We start from the raw sequence: 16,866 nt of genomic DNA, 5'->3' as shown, positions 1-16,866 counted from the left end.
TTCTTTTGTCACACTCACTGGTATGCGTCCTCTTGATCTGAAAGATGCTACTCTCTTTAATTCTTCATCGGGAATGTTTACGGGCACAGCTAGAATGGCAGGGTATGTATCACACAGCTCGTAGCGCTCATTAATCTTGGTCAACCTCCAGCTTTCATTGGGAATTCCCTAAAGAGGAAACAACAGCAGGTTAGCAAATGAGTTGCTCTGAGACCTCAGCACACTCAAATCCCCAGACCTGAAATTCAAGGCAGCTTTTGTTAATGAAGGACATTTAGGGCTGGAGCCTGGGACTGCATTATCTTGGTAACTTGCATTGCACGCCTCTTCCCAGAGAGGCAGATGTTTTGCTCAGGTCACTGAAGAACAGGAAAACTAGAAGGCTGCAGGCAGGCTCACCTATGGCAAAGGAACTGTGGAGGCTACAGCAACACAGGTGATCCCCCTGAGAGCATCTTTCACACACCTCCTGGTCTCATCATGGTGCTTACAGGAGAGCCAGGAGCAGGACAGTCCTCACTCCTCTCTCAGCAATGAGCTCAAACGTGGTGGGTGGCAACTGGGGCTGGAAAGTGGAGTTATGAGACAGGATGGAGGGGAAGACAGAAGGGAGAACAGGCAGTAAAACACCCCCCCAAAAACTCAATCTGTTTTGGGCCTTGTTCAGTGTTTGTGGCACAGCTGTGCAATCCCCTAAAAACACCAGAAACCTAATAATTGTATGTCTCTGGCTGCATGACTGTATCTGATCTGGACAGTGATGTACAACTCCCTCTCAGACTAAGCTCTCTGGTTGTGCTAGTCTGGACTTGGGCTGGGAGAGCAGGGAATCTACACACACACGGACGCATCCACACGACCGAGCTCAGCGTGCCCTGACGGGGAAGCAACTCAACAGCTTCCCAGACGACAACCTCCAGGTAACAGCCGAAGCACAATGGGGACAGATCCTGACAACCCGCAGACTTAGTTTGGCTGATGATGGGAGTTAACAGATCGAAAGGGTGCGGTTGCTACGGCGTGCCTGCAAGGAGAGATTTAAACAGACACATGCTGCAGCAGGGGTGACCATCGACACAAAGCATCTCTGTGGGGAAGACAGATCTGCTACAGTGAACATGGCCAGACTGTTAAGCAGAGAGTCTGATTTAGAGGAACAGCAGCTCTTAAAACAATACACGCTTCTGTTCTAATAAACAGTACTTCATTTTAAGGAGGGTGGTGGGACACTGATTACCACTGTTGTGGCTCCCCCAGGAAATAAATGACAAATCTAACACCAGTCAGACGAGCTGTGGTAATGAGGGCTGACCCACACAGGCTGCAGCCGGTTCCCTGTCAGAGCGGCGAGTCGTGCTGCCGGAACAGGTCATGGTTAGAAATTTGAGGAGAGGACAGACCTTCTGTCTAACACCGGTCACACCCTGCTTGTGAACCACCCCAGTCCTGGGGCCCTCCCTGGGAAGGAAATGTTACTACAACGAATCAGCAGAGCTGCCAGGATCACGAGTACCCCCAAACCCTAAAGGAAAGCTATTTTTGGCACTGCCTGAAGCCAAAGAAGTGGCAGAAACAGGCATCAAACAGTGCATATACACAGTCCAAGCTTACTGATGGGTAAAACATGCTCAGAGGTCTACCTGCTGTACACAGCAAGGATGGAATCTCCTGGGTCCACCAGCTCTGCTGTCAACCAGGGAATAGCAAGACTCTTGCTCTTAGCTGTCCATCAGCTATGATCGAACTGGTTACTACCTGAAGTGAACTAGTGGCAAAGGACTAAACTGTTCTCAGTTCTGTCCTAGTAAGGACATGACTGCACTGCAATGGATCCATCAGCAACGCTTGGAGATTTCACCTCCCCCAAAACTGAATTAAAACTACGCTGTCGGCACACTCTTGACAAGGACAATGGGAGCTGACAAGCAGTTACATGGAAGAAAAGCTCCTTTTCGTTCTGTCCTGCAGCTCTACCAGTGCTCACTGAGAAGACCAAGCAGTGACTGACACTATAAAGCACCCTCTTCACAGTGCTGGGCAGAACAGCTTCAGCACACGCTGCTCGATCCAGAACCGACACCTCCAAAGCTCTATGTCTTTCAGCTGCCACCCTGACAAATTTGAAGGAAATCTTTCCTTTGCAATAGCCCAGACCAGGAAAATCCATGACAACCCCTCAAAGAAAGAAAAGATGCTGCATATTAGTGTTCAAATTGCCTGTGAATCACAAGGAATGTCTGCTTTCCCCTGGCACAGGAGCCTTGAATCACAGCACCACCCAAAGAGGGCTCTGGATTCAAATCGTGACTTACTCTAAGGACTCAAAGCAAGCAGAAATAAGTGAAGTAGGCTAGAAGAGGAGCTGAATTTGCATCTTCTCAGGACGTTTGCCACAATGCAGTGTAGCCTGTGCATTTATTCATGCTCCTTCAGATTCGCACTTTCTCCAGCTGGAATCAATAGAAAAAGCTAAACATGATACAAAGCACATTGGTATTTCCTCATATAAGATGCATTTCACTGCTTCCTGGAAAGTTGTAAATGCTCAAAAGCCTACTATCAAACCAACCCAAACTGTTACAGATGTAACTCAAGAAGCCTCTGCAGGCTCAGGACCAGCTCTGGGAGCTGCCTGGCTGTGCACCTGCAGGAGGAACCCGGGCATGCCTCGCTCACAGCTGGTGTGACGGTCCGGAACGGGGCTGCTGGGTGTCCACGTTAGTGACCACAGCATGCTGCCCTGACCGGTGCACAAGGTCTGTCTTCTCCAGGTAAACTAACACTGCTAGTAGACCCTGATTTCAGGGGAACTCATGTGTTTGGTTGCTGCCAGAGGGGGCAAAGTGAGGAAGGCAACATGGTCACATCTATAGTCATAAAGTAAATGTTCCCATGACTGTTCTCACTGAGACCCGCTGGCACTGTGCACCTCACATCCATACTATTAAACTCGTTTATCCTCAAAACAGTGCAGTTTGTCCAAACTGCCTACTGGTCATCCTTGGCTTGCGCCGACCTCTGAACTGTGCCCAGGTTTGGCAGCAGGCAAGCTGGCCTCGCAGCCCTCCCTCTTCTCTTCTCCCCAGGAGCCCAACTGCCTCTTCAGGTCCCAGCTCTGACGTGGCCCAGCTGCACGGCCACGGCTCAGACCGCCAAGGACACCACAAAGTGATGTGAAAGAGCTGTGTGAAAATCTATAGAAAGGCAAGAAATATGAAAGTCCAGATAGATGAAGAGGATTGTTGAGATGGGGATCGCTGGTAGCTGAAGGTTTCAAGGGAAAACACCACCATGAAATGGTATAAAATCCAAAAGGAAAAACTGCGAGTCTAGTAGCAGCATTGGGTGAGGGCCAGCAGCTGGCTCATCTGTGTAGTGGTGTTGGCATTACTGGTGGAAGATGGCAACAACAACCCAACTAAGGGAGGTGCAGATGCTGATCCTTCTCCTCTCACTAGTGCCTGCCTGGCCAGGAAAGTCTCTTCAGATGCTTTCTCTGAGGTAGTGAATACTAATGCTCAGCCTAGTAGCTAGTTAAGTCCCTGCTATCTTTTTTTGTGTGTGTTAGCCAGTAAATAACTGCTTTATACTTTCAACCTGCATACGCCCTGCTGGCAGAGTGTCTTTGTGCATGGCTAAAGATGCTCAAACACACTTACTCAAAAGAGGGATGGTAACAGCCTGGACTGAAGCTATGCCTGGAACTCGCAATGAAGGTGCCCTAGTGCTTGGGAACACTCCTTACGACTCTATCATCTAACCACAGAGACACAGCCTTTGCATCATCTCCACACACAAACCAGACTTGGTTTCCCTCTGGAGAGTCATTCATGCCTTACTTTAATGACCTCTGCTCGGTTATCACTTGACCTACACATGTTGTAGAAGACGGAGTTTCTTCGTTTGCAGGGAAGAACTGTTGAAGACACAGCAGCATGGCACTGAAACCACCACCTTGCAAAGCACATGTTTAAGCTTAAGCACATGCGGATCTCTCACTGGCAGGAAAAAAATAATTTCCTTGCTGGAATTACACACAGTCACATCTCTCTATGGGAACCAGTAGGCCAATTCTGAGCTTAGCCATGCGGGTACACCCTGAGCTGCAGCAGGCAAGGCAGGGAGGGTCCTGAGTGCCTCTCTCAAATTTGATTTGAGCCATGAGATACCAAGAGGCTGAGCCCATTAGCTCAGGGGCATCCCTACACCGACGCAGGATACAGCTGCCACAGCCAAGCTGGTCCCTCTGCTGCGTGCTCAGCCCAAGTTGTCTCCACTCAGCACAAGAGACCTGTGATCCGTTTTGCAGTAGAGACATACCTAGCATAAGCAGGACCTCAGTTAAACCATGGGACATTTAACAGTTCAGTTCTCATTTTACTCCCCTAAGTTACACCCAACAGTCCTCTGTAGGATGCTGTTCTCACGCTCTACCTTTCCCACTTTGGTTGTATACTAATGCTGGGCACTTCTTTTACCCTCGAAATAGCTCAGCTCCTCTTCTGAACTATTAATTTCTGTATGTTTTCTCTGAAAGCAGCAACCACAGCCCTATACCATGGCTCCCTGGTACATGTGACCAGAGCACAGGATTAGACGAGCATGACTTCTGTAGGGAAACATCGCACATTTCCAGCTTCACAACACCTTGTAATATTTTCCAAATGCTCCCCACCTTGTTAAGGAAAATGAAAGCTTTAAGTTACTCCAAAGGCATCTCAAGGCCTTTTGGTTTCAACTGAGTCTTATTCACTTTGCAATTCTGTTTTATACTCTGCCAGCCCGTGTGTAATAAAAATCAGGGAGTAATTTCAGTTTTAAATTTCACTTGCCACATGTGATTCCATTTACCGACTAAATCCCAAACCTCTCTGAGTTCCTTTTGTTCTCTACAGGTTGTTTATTACTCCCCATAGTTTAACACAATCACAGATTTTTAATAAGTTACATATTTCCATCTTTCCCAAGAATGCTAACAGAGAAGTCAGGGGTTTACTGAATATCTTCCCTAATTGCTACAATCTCTATCATATCAACACATTTATATTAATCTGAAAAAAAATTATAATAAATAGATCATACCACACGCAAACTTGCCGTGTCTACCAGGGCAGACATAGATCCTACCATGGATCCCACTCTAAAAGTCTTTTCTGGATGCCTGGTAGTTGGCTTCCACTTTTGCGCAGCTCCCCTCTCTCTGTGTCCCTGCTCCCCCGGGGAAATGACCGACCTGGCCTAAGATACACCAAGTTAATGCCTGGCCGTACTGCTCGGCTGCTTATGCCCTAGGCCAGCTCTTCTCTAATAGTTTTTAAACCAATTCCAAAAGGTCCTGCAGATGGTGCATATGTCCTGCTTTTCTATTTCTGATCACAATTCATACAGTCAGAGACAGGTAATCCCATTATCTGATTTGACGATGCCAGTTTTGTTTCACTGTTAACGAATCCCTGCTGCCATTTCAGGACATAATCCTGATTTACTGTAGTATTTGTTATTGCTTTAACAGAACCTGGTTGGATTAAGAAAAAAGGGTAAGACATTCACACAGATAAACTGAACATCCATAGTTATAAATGCTGAAACTAAATAAACAGACTGAAATACCTAAAAGTTTTGGAGGGGACGTAAAGCTTCACGCTGCAGGACCTAAATCAACTCTAATGAAAGGGATGAAATTCTCCTCCTGGACAGATCACAACATAAACATCTACTGCAGTACGGTTTGCCTCTTCTTCAGCAGCTGGTGTTGGTCACTTTTGGAGATAAGCTACTGGAACAGATGGATTGTGTGACCTGGAATGGGAATGACTGTGGCCCATCATGGGTAAAATTCAGATAGGTCGTGGCTGCAAAAAATCCTGGTTTGGATTCATTTTTGCAGTTACCAATGTAAGCAAATGACTGGGGGCTTCAGCACACGGACATCAGTTTGGTTTCTTAACATAAGAGCAGCCAGGCTAAGTTTTTCCTGTCCGCTCAAAAGTGATACAAAAGCAGGTCGTAACAAAAGAAGTACATGCTACAGCAATGTCTCAATTGCGACATGCTTTACACACAACAGTGCTACCTCGTGTGACCAGAAACAAAGACACCACGTCCCAGAGTCCCATTTTCTTTACAGAAAGGCCATGATGAGCTGTAAATCACATGCATGTAAATATATGTATCCTTTCCCTGTGTAACCAAGCTCTTGCCAAATTTAAGGTACAGCCAATCACAATATAAAAACTGATCTGGATAGAAAAGCTTGTATTCTAAAAACAGACATGCCAGGATTAAGAAATTAGAATAATTTACCTTGAAATTCTCAAGGGTCACCCTTCCTTCTTTCCAGGTATTTTAAGAATGTCTTTTGTACTTCATCTGTTTTAACTGAAGCTTGGCTAAGTGAATGCTGTGCTTTTCAATGGAGATTATTTGATAGCACAGGTATTCTTTGTCTTTACTCCAAAGTTCTCAGTCCTGTAAAGAGAAGCATCTCTCCCATACAGTTTGGGTTGCAGATCCTTCTTTATAGACAGATCTTTCCTTAAAATAACTACCAAGAAAGAGGTGAATTCTAAACAAAGCAATAATCGCTGCATTATCTGGCCTTATTAGTCAAAGTCGACCTTAGATACAGTGTGTGTCATTGATTACAGATGATCGCAGTTTGTCTCTGGCTAGGATTTTAGATTGTGGTATCTCATTGCAAAAACATACACTTTTTTGCAATGAAGACAACGGAGGTAAGATACATCTCACTTTCAATTAGCAGCCTAGAAGCCAGCGATCTATCTTAGGCAGCTATTTTAGGAGGGAACAAATCACCCCCAACAGTGAAGCTCTCTCTCCCCATCTGTTAATGACAGGCCTAGATAACCAATTTAGAAGGCATGCCCAGCTTTTAGAAGACTAAATAGGAAAATGAATCTTCTCCTTAGGTTTTGGATGTCAGGAATCAGATGAACAACTAGGCTAGGACAGATATCTTGTTTTGGTTTCCTTTATGGGAAAGACTCAAATAAATCTTTAAATTACATGGCTGTAAATGTCTTAATTTTACAAAGGCAAATTGGCTTTATCCTGGCAGATCTGGATTAGACCAAAGTTTACTGTGTCCAGGGCAAAACTGTCACCAAATTGTGCTGCTTCCTCAACTTGAGAATTTTATGACAAGAGTGATTTCATTATAAACCCCCAAATTCTCCCATCTTTTTCCCCAGGGAGGACCACTCAAGTTTTTATCACAGTATTCCTAACTGACAGCCTACCACTTCACGATCATTAACACCTTTGACCAGTCTACTCTGGACACACTACAGCTGTCTGTTCCAAGCTATAGTTAATCACAACACTCTCTAGGTTGGTCCCTACGCTGATTCCCCAAGAAAATGAAGGCATTCTACATTTCATTTTTTTCCCTTCAAAGTTTCTGTTTAAGATATCTTACAGAAAACTGGAAAGAATTAAAATTGATACAAGCAAGAGCTGAGGTGTGGAACTCAACAATGGGATGTCTGCACCTGCAAAATGCATCCTCCATTCCTCTCTGCCAGCAGTGGCTGATGACTAAGCCAGAGCAATAGTTTTTTCTACCAAAGCCTAAAGTCAGCTCTCTGCAGCCTGAGTAATCTCCATCAGTGGATGCTACTATCTCTGAAGCTGTACTGCTGTCATCAATCACTGCAGTGTGGAGAACAATGTCCTAACCCAGTCTGCATGACATTTGTCAGCAGGATCATTCTCCGCTCCATGAGACCTGTAATCGTATTACTGCCTCACTTCTGAAGAGTAGAGAGGATGAGGAAGGACATGGCACAGTACCCACCTGTCTTCTGTACTCCCAAGCGGGGTCATACACCTTCCATCCATTTTCTGGGAAAACCTCTTTGTACTCAAATGCAAAAAGTGGCTGAAAGAAAGAAAATTTGCCATTAAGAGCCCTCTCAGAGCCCATTTCCAGGATGTTTGATATCTCAAATAATAACTCAGGACTGGTCCTTCTTTTTTCCCCACTGCATGACTTTTCTTTTAGGGCTTTGTGAAAAAGATCAACATGCTCACTGTAGCAGGTAATTAGTACAACAATGTACTTTCTGCTATGCCCTTGATCTTGCTTGTCTATTACCTAGTACTTCATGGACAAAAGGAGTTTATTATTGAAGAGAAAGAAAAGACTACTTGGGCAAGAATGCTTGTACATATTAAGAACTAGATCCTTTCAGCCTGTATTTGAAGCAACAATTGAAGTGTTATAACACAACAGATAAACTGCATTGCAGAATTGGGAGCAATGCAGTCACCATTAGCTTTAAACCTCTGACAGATGTCACAGTGCTTTGAATATTTTCCCTCCGTTATGAGGATGTGAGTATCAGTAAGTTATTTTCCACGCATGAAGGAATCCAGCCCCACAGTAGCAGACTTTTCCTGTTTCTATACCAGCTAAACTCCTACAGAATTAATTCTAAGACAGATTCAAAAAAACCAGCATTTCTCTTCAACAAAATGCACACCATGTGAATACTGTACCAGGTGGATGGGACTGAACAAAACAGCTTACTGCCACTCTGTGTCTTTTGGTAACAACTGAAAAGAAAATACTTACCAGATTATTTGAAACTGGGAAAGCATATTTCATCAGGTTCTCAAATATGGATCGTCTAGTTCTCCCTTCAGGCTTATGAGCAAATCGCAAGTTTCGAATATCCTAGAGAAAAAGAGGGCAATCAAATTGCAGATTCACCACTTCAACATCCAAAGAAACTCCGAAAGCCGGCATTCAAAACAGGCTCACATCATGATGCTCTTTCCAGTACTGATTTAGTATCGTACTTTGAACACTGTTGTACTGCAACTGTGGGCTTGGTTCAGTGGTCGTCTGCAGCCTCCAACAAAGCCTGCCACGACTGCAGAGGAGCAGAGGGAGTGCACAGCCATGCCTGATCAGTGGCGTCTTGCCTCTACATGAAGCCTTCTACCCGCTGAAAGTCTAAAGGAGAGCCCCGTTCAGGGACAAGCTATCTCTGACCAGCAGGACTTTGTCAGACAGACCTCCTAGCTCTTACCGGGCTCTCAGGCTGAGCTGTGCCAGCAGACTGGCAGGGACTGCCTCATAAAGTACCTCCACAGAGCTACCGCACACAGGGAGCCCAAGTCCAGCCAGTCTGCTGCAAAGCAGCTAATGCCATATCCCTTTAAACCATCCATCCCTCAGAGCACTAGAGAGGATGACTGAAACTGGCAGCTCCTCCACTTTGCACAGCAGCAGTTTCCACAAAGAGTAGTAACCCAAGACCTCCTTTCTGTACTAATCTACAAAATCAAATTCAGAAACTAAATAAAGCAACTCTAAGATGCCAAGATTTTCCAGCCAAGCCTACAACTTAAACACTTGTAGTAAACAGTTTAAAAGCCACCAGCAGGAAATGAGCTATCAAGTTCAAGCATATGAAGATGGTACAGCAAGTCAGAGAATGAGATAAACAGCTGAAGACTTAGCTGTCTCACAAGACTGAGATTAGGTAATTGCTCTCAGACAGAGAACATTTCAGGATGCATAAGCTGTATCTGTACTACTCTGTTATCGCACTAAACTGTTCTGCATATCCTGGGACAAATAGGCTGGCATATATATATTTCTGCTGTATAGGGCCAAGATACTTATTGTATAGTTTGTGCCTGGGTTTCCCACCCGGGGAAACAACGCAGTCCACTCCAAACCTGACCATGTGTGCAAATTTGCATATAGGCAAAAGGCTATGTACATGCATATGGCTGAGGACTAGGAATCCAGATCAAAACAGGGAACAAACTGGCCTGCCAGCACAAGCACGCCTACGTTAGCCAGAGAGAATCGTGACTGCAATAGGACAAGGGAGCAGCTGGATGATTTGGTATAGATTATATCAACTGCTCTTGACTCAGCACACCCACAGCTTGTGAGTCTGCTTAGCTTCCTGGTGCCTCAAAATCACAACAGTGACCAGAGCTGCTGGGGGCTCGTTTTCATTCCTCCATCTGCCCTTATCCAGAAAGTGGCATCCTTTCAGCTTTGAGGGGGCTCTGACAAGAGCTCTAAGCAGCCAGGGACTTATCAGGTTCAGAATCCAGCTCTTCCCACATTGCCACCGAGGGAAGCAGAGGGGCCATGCCCTGGTGAACAGTGGAGGTGTGAATTTAGGACTGGAGATGGTGGCTTTATCTACTCTGTGGGTCTATAGTAAGTAGACACGAGGAGATGAATTGTTAATTTTTACTGAAGTTTGCATTTCCAATGATTCCAAGGGCTCTTGAGAGGCACATGTGAAATATCTACTGCCTTGAAAGAAATGAAAGAACAGCCTCGAGGAGGACTGAAGGCTATTTGCCAGACCCTCACCACAAAGCACAGCAGCAGGTAGACATAAGCTAACGATTTAGGGGGAAACATGCCCCTTTCTTGCTCTTGAAATACAAGTGAGTGAAAGGCGTCCTGTACTCCACAATGACTGGAGTCTTCCTAGGATAGCCTGGTGGGCAACCCTGAGAACTGCATTAATGGGATGCAGGCCTAGGCTTCCACTACGAAGACAAGACATTACCTATCACAAAGCCTGAATGAAGGTTTGGATCTTGTCTCGAATGAGTGAAGCTGGAGAATCCTGAAAATTACTTTTAAAATCAGACGGTTTTTGAAGTGTGTGAAGTCATATTGACTGAAACGTTTCACAGAACTTCCTATAGTACTACAGAGAAACCCTTTTAAAATAGATGTTCCCCTTCCCCTATTGTAAAACAGATAAAAGCTTACCTTGCATACAATCTCCAGCCCATACGAATTCTCACCGCGACTGGAAGCACCTCCAATTTTCTCCACTCTGTTGATTACACCTAAAGATGCATCTAGGACAAAAGGAGGGTCCTGTAGACAGTTGAAATTTGTGAGTTTAAAAAGGGGAGGGGGAAAAAATCCCCAACTCCTGCTCCCTTATGCCTATATTCCCAAACATGTAGCTATGATTCACACAGAATTACTCTCAAAGAACACCTAGATCTAAAGATTGAATAGCCAACAAAAGCAGATGGTTTCAAAAGCTTACCCGTTCCATGCTTTTGAAATACAGTCTATAATTGGTAACAGTAAGGGTTCCTCTGATTGCTCCAGTGAAGGGGCAGATGTAAGTAACATCCTTAGCTTAAAAAAAGAAAAAAAAAAAAGTTGTTAATTTCATGGTTAATTTATGGGAGTAAAATTATGACAGCAACAATATTTGGGGGCTCTACTTTTCAGATCAGGAAACGAAAACAAGGCTTCTAGCCCAGAGCTAACATGCAAGTTTCAGTTCTGTGGAGAAGGGAAGCGTCTGGGAATAAATTGAACTCCAGGCAAGTACCAACACCTAGAATCCTACATTTGCACAAAACTGGCAGCCCTGTAAAAAACCCAGTATTCAGCCACAAACTGTTCAGTCTTACTGAGCAATGCACTGCCAGTAGGTGAGAACACCATGTACGAAAAGAGGAGACAATTCCTGCCTGGATGCATACATTTGAAGCTGACAACAATCTGCATAAAAGCTAAGGATCATCCACAAGCTGGTTTGTGCCACCAAGGACAGGAGAAGACAGTTCTCCTACATGTGGCTTTTAGGATGCTTGGGTCCTTCTGCACACCCTTGCACGCAGAGTCAGCCCTGGGATGAAGGCCCTCATGCTAAAAGCCAGCAGAGCCACAGCAATTTCCAGCAGCCACGAAATCTGTGTAGCACCCAACTGCTGGTGATTTTAAGTCTGCAGTCAGCGATCAAGTTACTCTGCAACAATTCAATTATTTTTTAGCCTGAGTGACGATGACTCAAAACAGTCCCCTTCTTAAAAGGCCTCAAACGTTTCTCACTTGTTCCAGCAAAGGGCAAGAGATGCTGCTGGTTTTCCACAGCAAACACCTCCCTTAACTGCCCTTCTGTTTTACATCAATTAAAAATGCCAGCAGTTAAGTCGTTCCCTCCCCGCTCCCCGCCGTCCAGCAGTGACCCATCACATCTTCTGCCACTGAAGCAGCTGGCTGGCTGTGCCGTGGCAATGGTGTACGCTATCATTACAAGTAATGACACCCCTCAAACACACAGAGATCCTTTCAGAAGGAGACCCACTGACCAGAGCTGCCAGACCTGTGAAAGAACTCCTTGGACCATCTTAATAACCTCAAGCCTCCAAACCCTACAGGATCCATTTTGCAAGGGCTGTGTGAAGTCAGGAGGACAGCTCGCCTCCCATCCAGGTGACAGCCACCACGCACAAGAGGGGTGAGGCTACTGGGGTGTCAGGATGGGGACCTGAATTCTTTCTACTTTTATCCCATGAGATTTAGCCTGGAGGGAAGGAGGAAGAGAGACTGCCTTACTCCAGGGCACTGGCAACTCATATAACTAAATCATCCTCATGTCAGCTCTGCTTCTGCATAGTCTTCACTGACCCTCAAGATCTGGATATAGAGAAGAATCCTTAAAATATCAGGAGTGACTAATTCAGAGCAAAATACGTAGCACAGAATTTTTGGTTAAAAATAAATAAAATAATATATATATATACACACATGCTAGCAATTTCATTATTTATTTATTTATTTTAATTTACATGTATTTGTTTGCAGCACAATCAAACACAAAATGCTTCTAGCCAGTTCTAATTAAACCAAATGTTTCATTATTGGCCGATTATTAATCACTTCTTTCCAAAGACTAGTTTAGCAGAGGTTTGAAAGCAGACTCATGAAGCATAATAAGGGTGAAGGCAGCCTGCCTGGTTTTTCCACTAGAGTTCCCATTATTCAAAATGTAATTTCAAAATGTTCAAAAAAAATTAAACAAAATCTACTAACAAGAGAAGCGTGCTTTTATATCTGAAAAGGAACAGGATTTCTGGGTAAAGAGGAAAGGTGCTAGAAAAATGTGTTCCAGGTAAGGAAACCCAGGCACAATCTCAAACACTGTCCTTGCCAGCTTGTAAGCCACATCACCTTTCACATTTGCATTTTATTAGCTTGGTTCCTAAGGAAACAATTTTACTTAATTACACCGCACACGTACCTGCACACATGGCTTGTCTGACCTTAACCCTACCACGGTTGTATGATTTCAGCAGTCTCTATCTGATAAACAGGGATCTCCAAGGCATTAAAATGCTTCACTGTTTGTGAGAACAGATGCCAGGTATAATAGAGAGGTTGTACTAGTGCTGCTACCAAGGGAAAGTGTAATAAGCTCAGTCTTTGGTAGATATTAGAGAATCCATATGGGAAAAAGATACTGGAAACCAGGATTTACTAATTCCCCTGCTTATGGAATTCCTGTCTTTTATAAGGCCAATCTTACCTAGATTATTGGGTTGGCTGAAATATTTTTTCTTCCCTTCCTTGTAAAGGCAAATGTTATTCTCTTGGGATCTTCTTGACACTTTTAACAGGAAATAATTATTGCTGATGAGTAATAAAGATTTCCTTTATGCTACCTTTAACTTCTTGCTGGACCAGGCAGCTGCTGTCTGGTCTACTCCAAAAGTCACTCAGTCTCACAGACTTACGTGGCTCATCACATCATTTGCCAACAGATAAAACACTGGTAACTCTGATCTCTTAAACCATTCCCCAGGAACCCTTCAAAATATAGTCTTGCTGTCAGAGCTAGCTGTGCCTGGGGAGTGCATTAGATGTCAGTCTGCAGTGCATGGTTGGAGTACGAGTTCAGAGTCCTCAGGAAAGGAGTAAAGGACTAAGCATTGAGGTGGGGGGTTTTTTGCTTGTTTTTATTTTTTTTGTTGTTGGGTGGGGTTTTTTGTATTTTCAGTTTTGGTTTTTGGATTTTTTTATTCTTAGGACTGAAGTTGCACTCTTCCATATCATTTTAAGAGGAAGGCAACATGTTAAACTAGTGAATGCAAAATCTTTCACAGAAAATTAATCAAGAGGTTTACTCAAACTTTCAGACTGGAGTGCATAGCAAACCTGACGCATGTGAGAATGTCTGGATGAAAAAAAAGAAAAAAGCCCCATCCTCATATCACAGCAAGTTCTCTGCGACAGCACTGCATCCTCTCCCGCAGTCTGTGACAGACCTTCCACGCTCAATTGTGCTGTGTCAACCTAAGAAGTTACCCTGTGGCAAGCACAACTTGAAACAGTCGATCCACGTCCTCTCAGGAGGCAGCAAATGCAAAGCTGTACAACCTGCCTTAGCACTCATGATAAGATACGTTGAATTGCCTTGTATTTGCTACATGCCAAGAGGAGACACATAGTTACCTTGGCTCATGCGATGCTCAATAACTCGATTAATGAAACAACCTGATCATGGTTCTCAAAACATGAGCAATTTGCTGTTGTTGGTCAATGACTGCCAAGATATTTTGATCTATGGATATTCTATTTGGTCAGCAAACAATAAGGAATTTCCTCTTCACATACCCATGTCTTTAATGGTTTCTCCTGGTAGCAAAGGTGGCTCTTCCATTTCAGCCAATTTATTAGTCTCCCTGAGGGCCTGTGCAAAAGATAGAGGTAGAAAAAGAAATTCATTACGTTTTCATAAACCAAGAAGTTTACATTTACCTGCAGTGGGTCAACAACGTCAAGGACAACAAATATTCAAAGATCCTGAGGTACTGTCTAGTGTCTCGGCCTCTGAAAGGTCAACACAAAGCACGTGAAAGACCTCCACGCAGTCCTTGAGCGTACCATTGGGCCACACACAAGTGTTTAAGCAAGGATGCCTGTGATGGAGAAGCTGTTGGAAGCAGGTTCTGTGCTTTGGCAGCACACTTCTCAGGTGGCTGCCCTTCACACTCCAACCTTCTCCTCCCCAACCCATCATCACGAGTCCAACTCTCTGTCCACACAATTACACGCAGAACCAAAGGGACCAGTTCTTCCCCGGTTGAAGTGATCAACTGTTAACATGATGCCATAAACTATTAAGTAGAGCAATTTCTAGTTTACACTGAGGAAAGTTAAAAGGGACACCTTGTCACACCACTGTCTCCAGTGAGGGTCCGACAACTGCAAAGACCCTGTAACCTTGTTACAAAGGTTATATTTTGATAGGCATGCATAGGAGGTACAGCTTCAATTTTTTTTGGCTGCCAAATGGCCCCTCCTCCACTTTCCCTCGGGATAGAGTTATCCCACAGGGCATTACTTTTCACAGATACGATTGCACCTACACAAGGGTTTTCACAAGAACAGCTGCTATCATGAGCAGATGGACATTTTAGGAAAGCACAGCTGTAACTATGAAAGCATAACCTGAGGGCTAAAACCTATGGTAAGAACTAGGGGAGAAGAGGATATGTAAGTGACTAAGATAAGGCTAAGTCTACGTGGCCAAACACAGACTGATTCAATGCTCAAACCGGCCAAATGACCACAACCACAGCATTATCTTAATGCGAGAAAAGAGGAAGAACTGTTTTAATTTGATATCAGGAAATCCCTGCAAAGAAAATTCAAAGACATGGCCTAAAGTGGCACTCTAGAACCTGACACGTCTGTGGTCAACTTTCATGTAGGATCAAGCCAGAGGGAGAGCCTCGGGGAAGAAAAGTTCTCTAAACTATGCAAAAAAATGAGAACAAAACCCAAAGAAACCCCATGCCGCAACAAAAGCACATTCCAGCATTTTCACACAACATACTGATGTATAGATGAAAAGATTAACAAGATCAAAGCCTTCTTGAGAACAAGATATAGATTTTAAAAAATGCATTCAAAAGACTCTTAAAAAAAAAAAAAATAAAAGCAAGCACAGTCCTGGCTTCCTAACAGGAACCTCAAAACTGCACCCACTCAGGCCAGCTCTTACCAGGGAGGCTGCCAGAGCAGCCGAACTGGGGTCTACAGGACGGGTAGAGGGAAGGCACCACTGACTGCTCACACTGGCAGCACCGAACTCGCAGGAAAGCTCCTCCTCCCCCACGCCAGCAACAACAGTAAAAACAAGGTTTTGCTGGTATAACTAGCAGAAGTCTATGCTGAGGACTTCTTGTCAGCACAGCTGTGCTGGCCAAAGATCACACATCCCATCAAAGCCCTGACTGATGGCCTCCCCGACAAAAGCCTGTGATGTAGACCTGCTCTCAACTCCTGCGTGTCAATTTTTGCGCTTCAGTAACAGCCTTGAAATTAGCTGGATAACATCTGGATTATGCCCCATGAGACGGAGGCTTCTGGCTAATTAGTCCATAAGGGGTGGTCATCTTTGTGGCCTTTTATCTTGGAAGGACGTTAGTAAAAATACACTCGGCGTTCAGGACACGAGCACAACTTCTTTGAGAAGGTCAGTACCCCAAATGGGCAGCAGCTGCTGCTAGGGTCACTTCGGTCAACAGCTGGACTTGCTCCTCTCCTGCAGATGTCAGCGGGAGCACCTCCAGCGGTAAACGTTTGGAGGACTGGGCTGTATCTTAAGCCAAAACAAATATGAGGTAAGATATACAGACTGCATCTGGTATGACAAACAGCTTCCACGATCACTATGTGGGCAGTGCTCAGGTGGGGAGAGAAGGAGGGAAGAGGCAAGCAGTATGAAAGACAAAGACCTCCATGTCAGCACCATTCTGCTGAAGACAAGGTTGAAAGCTTTTTCGGTTTAAAAACTGGCTCTTCTAAGTCTAATAAAATCCATCTGCTCACCCACACTCTCTGAAATGTGGAGTTCCCAGGGTCAGAGGAAAGGATCAGCGATCCAAACCTGTGCTCACTTCAGCACAGGGCAGCGGACGGATGGCCTCCTGGAAGCACAGCACTTCAAGGTCAACAGCTTCGGCCCCATTGCCTCCCCCTCCCCTTTTTGCTTTTTTCTTTCTTTCTTTCTTTTTTTTTTTTTTTGTACAGAGTTGAGGACT

The 16,866-nt window shown here is 44.5% G+C and overlaps 1 protein-coding gene across 2 annotated transcripts in view; it reads right to left on the bottom strand.

Moving 5' to 3' along the window:
- The window catches only part of MTMR2 (myotubularin related protein 2), a 63,555-nt gene that overhangs the window by 11,345 nt on the left and 35,344 nt on the right, over positions 1-16,866 (bottom strand). For both annotated transcript variants that reach the window (XM_087756446.1, XM_087756447.1), the window contains exons 3-8: positions 14,432-14,507; positions 11,070-11,164; positions 10,781-10,891; positions 8,597-8,698; positions 7,817-7,900; positions 19-168 (exon numbers count right to left, since the gene is read on the bottom strand). In XM_087756446.1, the coding sequence (XP_087612572.1) occupies positions 19-168; positions 7,817-7,900; positions 8,597-8,698; positions 10,781-10,891; positions 11,070-11,164; positions 14,432-14,507 (618 nt within the window). The remainder of the gene's footprint in view (positions 1-18; positions 169-7,816; positions 7,901-8,596; positions 8,699-10,780; positions 10,892-11,069; positions 11,165-14,431; positions 14,508-16,866) is intronic.

The sequence above is a fragment of the Nipponia nippon genome, unplaced genomic scaffold, assembly GCF_047370975.1.
Source record: "Nipponia nippon isolate SJK-2023a ecotype South Korea unplaced genomic scaffold, ASM4737097v1 scaffold_2, whole genome shotgun sequence".
Lineage (NCBI taxonomy): Eukaryota > Metazoa > Chordata > Aves > Pelecaniformes > Threskiornithidae > Nipponia > Nipponia nippon.
Note: the sequence above shows the minus strand (reverse complement) of the source record. Positions and strands in the feature narration are given on the sequence as shown.